Source organism: Rutilus rutilus (genome assembly GCF_951802725.1).
Source record: "Rutilus rutilus genome assembly, chromosome: 13".
NCBI lineage: Eukaryota > Metazoa > Chordata > Actinopteri > Cypriniformes > Leuciscidae > Rutilus > Rutilus rutilus.
Window position 1 is genome coordinate 5,330,547 of NC_140218.1, and position 12,796 is coordinate 5,343,342.

General features: G+C 36.2%; 1 protein-coding gene across 3 annotated transcripts in view; it reads right to left on the minus strand.

The window, feature by feature from the left end:
• The window catches only part of vdra (vitamin D receptor a), an 82,208-nt gene that overhangs the window by 19,726 nt on the left and 49,686 nt on the right, over positions 1-12,796 (minus strand). For all 3 annotated transcript variants that reach the window (XM_084428580.1, XM_084428581.1, XM_084428579.1), the window contains 3 exons: positions 10,780-10,910; positions 1,857-2,041; positions 1,285-1,384 (listed from right to left, as the gene is read on the minus strand). In XM_084428580.1, coding sequence (XP_084284706.1) covers positions 1,285-1,384; positions 1,857-2,041; positions 10,780-10,910 — 416 coding nt within the window. The remainder of the gene's footprint in view (positions 1-1,284; positions 1,385-1,856; positions 2,042-10,779; positions 10,911-12,796) is intronic.

The following is a 12,796-nucleotide window of genomic DNA, read 5'->3' on the forward strand; positions in this document are numbered from 1 at the left end:
TTAAAAATGATAGCCAGATTTTAAAAGTGTCTTGCAACATGTTATATACTAGCCTAACATGTACAAGTTCAAATAAAGTTGACAAAAAAGGTTTTTATAAAAAGATAAACCTCACATATTTCAGACTTTAATTTATCTTTTTTGACTCATTCTTTTTATAAAAAATGATTTACTGACATTTACAATACAGTTTTGCTTATCTTTTATTTTTAATAGTAAAATTCGGTCCGATTTTCCCGTGGCGTCTGTCGTTGCTATGCAACCATGCCCTGCACTCTCCACAATGACAAAAAAGTTTTAGTGGCTAATGGATTTCCACCGCCGAAAAACACTTGCTGTAGCTCTGTTACAAGATTTATTTACGGAGAAGAGAAAAACACCCGTAGTGTTTGGGTGCACCCGCATCCTTCATGTCTTTTTTCCTGTTGCTGCGCCTGGAAAAAAGCGAGTGCGTCGCTTCAGTTATAAGCGCGCTTACCGCGCGCCTACATTTGAATGAACGTGAGCGCGAAAAAGACGCGATATGTGACCTGCCTCTTGGCGAGCGACTTCGATACTTTTTTGCTACTTTGTAATAACTTTCTGCGGCCAGCGTTTCTGGAAATGAACGAGGGTAAAATCTTTTTTAAGACCTGACTAAATGAAATTTAAGACCGCGGATGAAAATCTGGCTGTTTTTAAGACGTTTTAAGGCCTTAAATTTAAAGTTCAGAATTTAAGACTTTTTAAGACCCCGCGGGAACCCTGGAGTGTGAGTGAGAGTGAGTGAGAGTGAGTGTGAGAGTGAGTGTGAGAGTGAGTGAGTGTGAGAGTGAGAGAAAGAGTGAGTGAGAGTGAGTGAGTGTGAGAGTGAGTGAAAGAGTGAGTGTGAGAGTGAGTGAAAGAGTGAGTGAGTGAGAGTGAGTGAGTGTGAGAGTGAGTGAGTGTGAGAGAAAGAGTGAGTGAGAGTGAGTGTGAGTGAGAGTGAGTGAGTGTGAGAGTGAGAGAAAGAGTGAGTGAGAGTGAGTGAGAGTGAGTGAGTGTGAGTGAGAGTGAGTGAGTGAGTGTGAGAGTGAGTGATTGTGAGTGAGAGAGTGAGTGTGAGAGTGAGTGAAAGAGTGAGTGAGAGTGAGAGAGTGAGAGATTGTGAGTGAGAGAGTGAGTGTGAGAGTGAGTGAAAGAGTGAGTGAGAGTGAGTGTGAGTGAGTGAGTGAGTGAGTGAGTGAGTGAGTGAGTGAGTGAGTGAGAGTCAGTGAGTGAGTGTGTGTGTGTGTGTGTGTGTGTGTGTGTGTGTGTGTGTGTCACCTGGTGAATGATTGAATGAATCTGATGAGGCGTCAGACAGAGAGTGTAGAGACGCTGCTCGACTGGCGCTGCGAGTGACGGGACCCTCGCGGACCGGAGGCTGAACAAACACACACAGTCAAAAATACACAATCACAAACAATACAAACAAACTCTTAAAGGCATTGGAGAGTTTTTCGGCGGACACGCTGGATGATTACTGATCTTATGCAACTATTCTAGAACAAACACAGATTCATGTGACACTGAAGACTGGAAAGAAAATTCAGATTTGGTCTCAGGAATAAATTACACTTTACTATATATTTATATCTATAAAATAGTGAAAGATTATTACAATGTAAAACAGCTTTTTTCTCTGTTTTTACTGTATTTAAATAAAATAAAATCATCATATCAGAATGATTTGTGAAGGATCATGTGACACTGAAGACTGGAGTAATGATGCTGAACATTCAGCTTTGATCACAGAATAAATTACACTTTACTGTATATTCACATAGAAAACAGTTATTTTGGGATGTAATAATATTTCACAATTTTACCGTCTTTTGATGAGATAAAGGACTGACCCTGAATCGGACGAAGTCGGAGTAGGAGTCGTCGTAGGTCTTGTGATGCGCCTCCATCAATGTGTTGATGATCTGCATCTGTTCCTCAGTCAGACGAGGTTTCCTCGCCTCGCGCGCCGCCTCCTCCTCCTTTCTTTTCAGGATCAAATCCTTCTTTCTCTGCACCTCCTCGTCCGTCAGAATGACTGAGAGAGACAGAACCGGTTATGTGATGAATAAGTGAAAAGTGAAAACTTCACTAAGTCCTCCTTGCAGTCAATCATTTTATCCCTTAAAACTCATATTTGATCACCAGAATTACATATTTAAATGTTTTCTCCTTAAAATATCTTGAATGTAACTCGACACCCTTGCCTCATTTAGTATATGCAATATGAATATGCAAATGAGCCCCGCCTCCACTCACTCACTCAGCTCAGAGATCCACTGGTTGACGATCACACGTTGATCTGATTGGTTACAAGGTAGTTTGTGACGTCAGAAACTCCAGCGATTTCAAAGTGTGTTTTTGAGACTGCAGTTTTAAGGAGGAAATACTCAGCAATGGTGTCGACTTATGAACTTACACATGGTTTGTCTTTAAGCACATTAAAAACACCACATACACACATAAACAACATTAAAAGCTGGATTTTCACCACAGGGCGACTTTAAAGTAGTGAAGCTTTTCCAATAACCAGGGTTAACTGAAATGAAAACCATTAAAACTAGGGCTGTAAAGCCATTAAAATGTTACTTGATGTGCCAAATAATTAATTCAAATAAATTTTGGCTGAGAAATTACCCAGTCATTATTGTGTTAGATGAGGAAAGCACTGACTGGACATTACAAAAAGTAGCTTTAAAAATAAATATTTTGATTCGACATAGAATTCTATCCACAAACGTTTAAAGGCTGCAATGTGGTCAACGGTGAATGAAAACTACACTAGCTACGTTTACATGGACACAATCGGAATGAAATCAATACGATTGATGAATCCGAACAAGGTGTTTACATGAATGATAAGTAAAGTAATCGGGTTGATGTGCGCGTTTATATGTCACAAGTTTCAAATCGGATCTGATGTTTTGACATGCGCACACTGAACGAATATACAGAGTTTCCCGCTTTTCGCGCATAAATATTTTCCTCTATTGGTTCTTTATTTGTTTTAAACAGCAGAGGTAATATTAATTCGTCTCTGGTCATAATTTGGAGCATATTAACCATTTTGCCGTGCTGCTTATTGATCACGCAGTAAAAATGCCCCTCCCCGCGGCCAAAACCAGACGTCTGTGGATGAGAATCCAAAACAAGGACTGGTGGGACGTTGTCCTGCTTCACTTCACAGACGCGCGAGTGAAATGAGGATTTTAGAATGACGGGAAACTTATTAATATGACACTTTATTCAACAGGAAGAACAGCTCGTTCCGCGCGTCATACGTCATTACACTATTTAATGTCATTACACATGCGCAGTCCTTTCAGTTTCGGTTTTCAATCCGATCAAGTGTTTACATGTTCTCTCGATCAGATTACAAAAGGGATAAACCACCCCTTTCAATCCGATCGAAATTTCATTCGGATCGAGCTCAATTGGATCGATTAAGGTGTTTACATGAAGGTTTTTTAGTCCGATTGAGCCGTCAATCCGATTATAAGTGTCCATGTAAACGCAGCTAATGATGCTCGAAATATGAACGTAAAACCGCCAGTAGGGGGCGGCAAGTCACTGTCTTAGTAAACGAGTCATTGAATCATTCATTCAACCGATTCATTCAAACGTGTGATTCATTCAGGAACGAACCAAGTGGCCATCTTTATGAACGAGTCCCTGAATCGACGACTCGCTCGATTTGTTAGAGACCACAGACTATTTTCATTAGCGAAATTGAGAGAAAAACAGACAATACTGCGTCTAAAATGCAACATTAACTTATTGATTTTATACAATAGTTCAATAAACAAGATTGTTGCGTGATATTGCTAAACTATATCATATGATGTAGATATAAGACCCACATAGGGGCAATTTCTGCCTTCATATTTTCATTTTAACTGTAGTCAGTCGTTGCATCATGTTCTAGACTAAACTACAGATGATGTACAGGTCTGTGCCAGGATGGGGTGCGTTACAAGCATTACTTTTTTATTATTATTAATAATGGCATCAAATTAACACGTTTAATGGACAAAAAAAAAAAAAGAAGCAAATTTTGATGGGTTATTTTTATATTTTACTTTTCAACATTCACAAATTTTCAGCTGAAGAACTAAAATAACTAAATATTAAAAAAGAAAAACACTTTATAGACATTTAATTTTTTCTAAATAATATAAAAATATAATATTAAAGTGAAAATGGAAAGAAAAAAATAGGGCTGTTCAACGATTCACTGCATCCAAAATAAAAGTCTGTGTTTACGTAATATTATTTTGTATATAAAAAAAACACACATATGCATACATTTAAGAAAAATATATACATACACATACATATATATATATAAAAAAAACATATATACATGCATATATACACATACATAATTTATATAAATATTTATATGTATAAATATATACATGCATGTGTGTGTATTTATATATACAAAATATATATACACAGTACACACTTTTATTTTGGATGCAATTAATCGTTGCATAGCCCCAAAAAAAAGAAATCTAAACTAATTCAAAATATTAATAAAACTATAATAGTTTATTAAAGGCACACCGTGTAACTTTTCAACCTTCATAATATATTTCCAAGACCCTTGTGATGGTACATCGACTTACAATAGGTTGAATGACATGTCTGCCATAGCCTGACGGGGTCTGTATCGCTTTTACTGGCATTATGTAACTTCGGGGTTCGGGTAGTAACCCGAGCACAAGAAGAACTACAAAATTCGACTGCTTTACGGCATACGTCACTTCCCCCACCACTTCCTCAAATCTGGACGTGAGAGGCCAACCAGCGTTTGTTTTCGGCTTTCGTGCGTATGTTTCTGTCATGGGGGCTGTTTATGCCACTTAATGCGTTTTCTCAGATCAGATAGCTATCCGATCGTGAAAAGCCCAGGTGTAAATGCCCTCCGAAATGCATTCAAGACGGATTTGAATCCGATCACTCAAACCACTTCAGGAGGAGGTCTGAGACGCATTCCAGACCAAACTGGACAAGTGTAAATGCATCTGGTTGTTGAAACCACATATGTAAATTGTACTCCTCCCAAAAATGCTAAAATAAATAAATAAATAAACGTGTGAAAGCGTGTGATAGGCTATATGTCATGTTATAGCCAGATATGACGCCGCTACTGCAACACGCATCACCGCAGACGAGCAGCTGAGCATCTATTCATCAAGACAACGTTCAAACTATCGCAAATCAAAGTGAAAGTGAGTCGCAGACGCTTAACACACAGTCATCATCATTAAAAGTTATTGCCTAGGGTTTGTCCACTTTATTGAACGTTTCGGTCCCTTTGTCCCCTTCTGTTTTTATTTTAGATGAGCTTTCTGATATCCAATTGAACAAAACTCAGAAACGAGTGTTCTTAGCTGGTTTGACAGCCGCTAAGAAAATAGTAGCAACGAGATGGAAACCTCCACATTCTCTTAATAAGCAGTATTGGGTTCTCGCATTTATTGATGTGGTGTATCTCGAATTGTCCACTGCACGCATTCATGGCGCAAGAGAGGACACCATTAGACTCTGGGCCCAAACATTGGAAAAACTCAAGGGTTTACTGAGTTGAATTAATACCCCCCCCCCCCCCCTCCTCTCTCTCTGGTTTCATGGTCATTTTATTTTATTTTTATTGTTCTTGTTCATGTGGTTAATTTATTTTTTCTTTATTATTAATCATATATTCCAATTGTCGTAGATTTCTTTCAGCTCTATTCTACTGTGTTGTGTTTTTTTTTTTTTTTTATGGATATTTTCTAATAATCTGTAGTAATTATTTGTGTATATTTTGAAGTATATTCTGTATGTTTGTTTATTTATTCATTATATATAATTTTTCTGTAGCTTTGTTATCCCACTGATATAGTGCCCTATATATATTCATATTTTTTTTAAAAATTATTATTATTATTATTTATTTATTTATTTATTATTTATTTATTTTTATCTTATTGATTTATTTATTTTTATTTATGATTGTTGTTATTATTATTATTAATTAATTTATTTATTTTTCATACTGGGGTAATTGCTGATTGTTTGTCTTCGATATGTCATGTTTAAACGATGTTAAACAATAAAAATTTGATAACAAAAAAAAAAAAGTTATTGCCTAGCTTGCCTCACGAACTAGTTTGCCAGCTGAACTCAGGTGTTGTGAGGTGTATTTATCACGTAGTCCTGAGGGATATCAGACGACGCTGTTGACGTTGATTCCTGCGATTATCATGAGAACAGTTTTCAGTATCTCACATAATCATCAGGACATAAATAAGCCTAACGTCTTCGGAGTCTATCTGTGCCTGTTCCATGCCCGACGCAGGTACCGGTGTGGGAGGTGGGGGGGTGGAGGGGTATTTACGACAGTGCAAGTATTCCACAGCAACTCTAGGGGTCGCTGTTTGACAAAAACACAATTTCTACACAGTGTGCCTTTAAAATAAAAAGCAGAATAAAGGGGCGGGGCCTGGTTGAGTTAGTTAGTAGTGTGTTAAACTGGCGGTTATGGTAAGGGGCGGGACATTTCCCAAACACACGCGAAGCGCTCGACCAATCACAACACACTGATCCAGCCGACCAATCAGAGCACAGTGTGCTTTTCAGGAGGAGGGGCTTCATAGAGTCAGGAAGTAAACAGAGCGTTACTGACAGACTGGGAAGAGAGGAGCCGCAAAAATGGAGAATATGAGGAGAATAATCAACATTCAAGCAGGAAAACCTGTTCTAGTCGAGACTGAACACAAGACTTTGAGAAAGGGAATAACAGGTCCTGTATTCGTCCGAGTTTAAGACATTACACACATTCTCACGCTGATATTCTCTTGGCTCAAACAAGATGAGGACGTCCGCCAGACTCTTTATCTCACAGAGACTCTGGTGGCAGTTTTTCACAGTAAACACTCCCTGGTGCTGACACACACACACACACACACACACACACACACACACAGATCAGCACGTCTGTCGAGGGCCAGTGTTTCCCTCGAGTGGGCCGATGCCAGGCTTGTGCCCGTCTAGACTGAGTGCCATCTGTGTCTCTCTGTGTGTGTGTGTGTCACTGTCTTACGCCTCCGTCAGCGATCTGACCGAGATTCAACTGTTCCCAAAACACACATTTACACTAAACTGAAAAAATTTAGTCAGCAGGAAAATGGAGTTGTACAAACTGATGATATATATATACACAAACATACACATACACACACATATACACACACACACACACACACACACACGCTCACACTCTCTCACACACAAAATCTATATAAATATATTACATTTAAATATTACGTATATTTTAAATAAACCACTTTCTTCCTATTTAAAAAATAAAAAATGATTTATGGCAATGATATATATAATTTTTTCCACCAATAAACTGTTTAACAGTAAGACCAGGAACTTTTATATCACTCATTTTTTACTTGTATATGAAATGAAATAATTTAATTTCTATTATTATATTATCAATTATATGATTTATTTTGCTATATTTAAATCCTTATCTTTTTATTTATAAAATAAAACAGGAAATATAATAATAAAACTTCAATTTATATATATTTAAATTTTTTCTCGCATTATTTCATATACAGGAATATATGCACTATAAGAATTAGAATTAGTAGAATGAAAGAGTTTCATAATTCATTCACGGTCCAGTGTTTGTTTACACTGATGTCACACTGATCCCGACAGGAAAACACACGGATTAGTCGGATCAATTACCCAATCGAGCGATTCAAAGATCCATGTGACGAATCCCGGATCCTGGCGTGTCAATCAGAGCCAGACGGGAATGTTCCGGAATGTCACGATGACTTCACAGTATCCTATCCAAAACCGCTGACCTTTGACCTCCTGTCCTCATCTGAGCGTACACGACACACAAAGAGGCTCTTTTACGCCCCGATTGTATCCGTTTCTCTTAAAGTAGTGCCGGGCCTCTCCCACAACTGAGGGAAATCTGGGTCGCCCATTGTGCAACTTCATGGAGAAAAAGCATCATTGTTGGCTCTCTCTCTCTCTCTCGCTCTCTCTCTCGCTCTCTCTCTCGCTCTCTCTCTCGCTCTCTCTCTCGCTCTCTCTCTCTCTCTCTCGCTCTCTCTCTCTCTCTCAGCAGAGTTTGGAAACAGCAACTGTTTCCTCAAATGAACTGTGTGTTTGTGTGTGAGAAAGAGTGTGTGCGCCTCCAAAGATGTGAATCAACTAGTTTACGCTGAAACAAAGCAGATGTTTTAATTGATGATGTTTTCCAACACTCAGAACTCTTCAGCAACGGCACAGCAAACACTTGTTCTTAAAATAATAATTAAATGTATAACTAAATGTAGTTAAGTCACCCCGCACAACATACAAAACATCTCTCGTACGATAATGACGCCGTCGCCTAAAATTATACTACTTTTTTTTTTTTGTCCAGAAAGCTTATTTCATTTTGATATTTTTAATGTAAGTTTATTTTTCATTTTATTTAACTTTAAATTACTAGATTTGATCAATAATTAAATTGTAGTTTAAGGCGAGACACTACAGGTGAATAGGGTAAAATGTTTAGCTAGCAGATATCACCATGAAACTTTCCCAGTTGATTACCTACATTAAGATGAGGAAAAAATGTGTTACAAGTTTTCTGTAATTTAATGTTTAAATAAGCAAATTAGGCAATATCTAATTAAATATGCGCTAATTTGCATATATTTTAAATTTTTGCATTAATTTTATTTTATTTTTCATTGTGTTCACATATTAGATGGGATTTATGGATAGATAGATGGATGGATGGATTACATAGATTTATGGATATCTACATTTGTTATCCTGTAAATCAGAATATTCTGTCAATAGCCTTAAAAAACTGATTTTCGCCATGTTTTTTTGGAATAAAATGTTATATAAATCAGGCTAGGAATAATATATTCACAAATCCCTCTGTAAATGTCTTCATAATATAACTAGGTACAAGACTGGAAGGTTTGGTGTGTATCGGTGCTGCTGAAGTGGAGATTTCAGAGAGAAAAGTCATTTTGAGAAAACGGGCTTTAAAGATTTATCATCAGCCAATGAGATTGCGCATTCAGCCCTTTTACTTTCACGATTGGTTGCTGATAAAAAGGAAATGACCATATTTGGATCCGACAGCATTGTACAGGAGAGAGAGAGCTTTCCAGCGGTGTGTGTGATGACAGGGAGCAGACAGAGATCGCGGAGCAGCGGGAGGATTTACAACGTCAACTTTTGTTGAATTTATGAGAAATCTACAGACGCAAACAGACAAAGTGTGTAAAATAAAGACCTAAATGTGTATTTCTGACTTTTCTTCACCACAAGTCTGAAAGAAGACTGTTATTGAAGACAAATATCCCAAAATCTCACAATTGACCAGTAAAAAACCCCCGATGTTTTTGCCTGCCGTGTCTCGCCTTAAGACATTCCTCACATTCTTCAGTGTGCATTCAGATACACATGTAGACATTATACAATCATTTTTTGGTAAAGTTTGAGCATTTTTATGTTTTTCTATGTGAACTGAAGCATTCCTCACATACCACTCATTCCTAAGGGGATCAAATCGACCCGAGACGGAAGGATTTGTTACTGTTCTAAATTTCAACCACAAAACTCCTCGAATCCATTACATTTCTGTGTGTATTCGTGGTTCAAGTGCGACAACAGTCCTGGGGTCTTGGACACTCAATTTTAAAAATGACCCGAGGCAAGGATGAGGGTTAAAGATAAAAAGACAGATGATCTTTCTTACATACATAATTATACAGTTAGTTCTGGTTCTCAAATCTGATTGGCTGAGAGCCTTTTCCAGCCATGCAATATTCCACTAATATCATACAGAAACCGTTTCACACTTGGTATCACTCCGCTCGTTCCTGCCGGATCTAAACCGGATCTAAGCGTCAATGGTGGAGGAGCAAACCCACTGTAACGTGACAAACACTGTTATTGTGTCACGCAATGTCGTTTTAAGAGGTTTTAGGTGAGAATGTAAATGTTTAGACCTCAAATATGTAATTTATATTATAAATGTGTCAAATATAATATTTAGCTTTTATTGCATTACACGTTTTTTTTTCTCCTCACTTCGATGTATATATTAGTTTTAATCAAATGTATTTATGCTAATTGTTTTTATTTATTTTAATCATATGGAGTTATTTGTTTATTTAAATAAAATTAAGATATTTATTTTAATCAATTGTCTGTTATTTAAAGTTCTTTTATTTATTTTTCACACGGCTTCTCTAAACTGACACTCCCTTGTTAGATATATTATTTATTTTAATCGAATACTTTAATTTATTTGAATAATTCTTAATTATTTTAATGTTTTTATTTATTTATCTGATTAATTACTTATTTAAATTTGATTCAAATAATACAAATATTTAAATAATGTTAATCTTATTTGTTTACATTGCTTCTCTAAACTGTTCCACTGACCCTTTAGCACTCACTGTTAGAAGTATTAATTATAAAAAAAAAAAAAAAAAAAAATTCTTATTTATTTTAATGTTTTTTTATGTATTTATTTTATTTATTTAAAGCAAAAGTTATGTTTCTATTATCATTTTAATCAAATTTAGATGGTTTAATCTTGCTTTGCCAGTATCTGTGCACGAGTCTGATCTCTAGTGTGTTTGGGGGTCGGTCGTTCTGTCACATGATGATTGTCTGCCCTGTGTTTAGGGTCTCTGGCGACCCAGGCCGTGACCTCTGACCTCTGGTGACACTCACACTCCTTCATCATGCCGATGTCGACGCAGCGCTTCAGACGACAGGCCTGGCAGTGGCGCCGGTTGTCTTTGGTGATGGAGCAGTTTCCGCTGAACGGGCAGGTAAAGCTCGCCTTGCGCTTCATACTGCGCCTGAGACACACACACACACACAGATGAAGAGCGTTAGAAATCACTGACTACTGTACAAGTCAATCTGGTAGATGAAAACAACAAACTAGATAAAAAAGACAACATATGCAACATGTGAGGGAATGACACATTCTAATGAACGAGTTGGTCACGATAACAAGGACTTTATTCATATTTTTAATTTATAAAAAATATATATGTATATTATATATGTAACAAGTATATAACATGTTTTTTTTCTAATCCATAAATATAAAATATATAATGAATATAAATTGTTATTGTCATACAAATTTTAAATTAAATTATTTTAATATAATACAATATTTAAGAAACGTATATAATAAGTGTGTGTGTAATAAATATATATATATATATACGGTGGGCGAGAGAGCTCAACGCTCAGCAGCTGGAGAAAACATGCAAATAAAAAAAAACACCCACAAATTAAGAAAACATCTTCATCAGTTTCACAACACACACATGTGATCCAAACACTCATAACACAACCAAACACTCATAACACAACCAAACACTCATAACACAACCAAACACAGAAACACACTGCAGATATCACAGACCACAGCGGAAATGTTTCCAGGGGAACCAAATAAGTGACGAACTCGCAAAGGACGTGCGTACAGCTCAGAAGTGCAGAACATACAGAGATGATATTTGTATGACGTACAACTTGTATACAATATACAAACTGTATTAACAATATGTTCAATGTCATCAGAACACAAATGAGAAAAGAACAATGAGCTGAAAACTCAAATAAATAAATAACAAAGATAGAGAAAACCAACATGAGGGAAAGATATTAATCTATACATCAGTTACACTGTACAGATTTTTTCATATTATGTTTCAATTTTCATAAAGCAAAGGTTCATAAGAAATGTTAGGTAATGTAGGGTCCAAAGTTTTAAAGTTGAGACACTCACACACAGATATATAACACATACTTTAAAAGCTTTTTTGTAAAAAATAAAATAAACAATAATAATTTATATACATATATATATATATAACAAAATATATATTTTAAACAAAATACATACATATATATACACATACATACATATATATATATATTTGCAACCGTTATGTTAACAGCATTATATTTCTTCGTTATATTATACGTCTTCATTATATTTGGTCACTTATTTGGTTCCCCTGGAACATTTCCGCTGTGGTCTGTGATATCTGCAGTGTGTTTCTGTGTTTGGTTGTGTTATGAGTGTTTGGATCACACATGTGTGTGTTGTGAAACTGATGAAGATGTTTTCTTAATTTGTGGGTGTTTTTTTCTATTTGCATGTTTTCTTCAGTTGCTGCATGTTGAGCTCTCTCGCCCACCGTGTATATATATATATATTACACACACACTATATACATATTCTTCTAATCCATAAATATATAAAATGTTATATATGTATTGTATTAAAATCATATATACTTTGATTCCTATATACTATAATATTTTAAATTGTATGTTATACATAAATTAGAAACATGCATATATCTCATATATTGCTATTATGTTATTGGATTGAACCAGTAAACTACAGAAACCTTAATACACCAGTACGTGCCACCGGAAAAGTTCAAGTTCATATTTACACAAAAAATATACATATGTACAGTGCACACACCCCTTTCTTAAATAAAAGCAATCACACACACACACACACACACACCTCTATCATCTGAAAACACATAACCAAACCATTTGATCAGAGCAAAAGAGCCAGACCAGTTTTGACGGTGACAGAGAAAGAAAACTGGCGGATTATTATAAATGCTGGCCGTTAATACGTCACTGGCCAAACACATTTTTTTATCATAAACACTCAAGATGCTCCAATCAGGACTTTTACAGT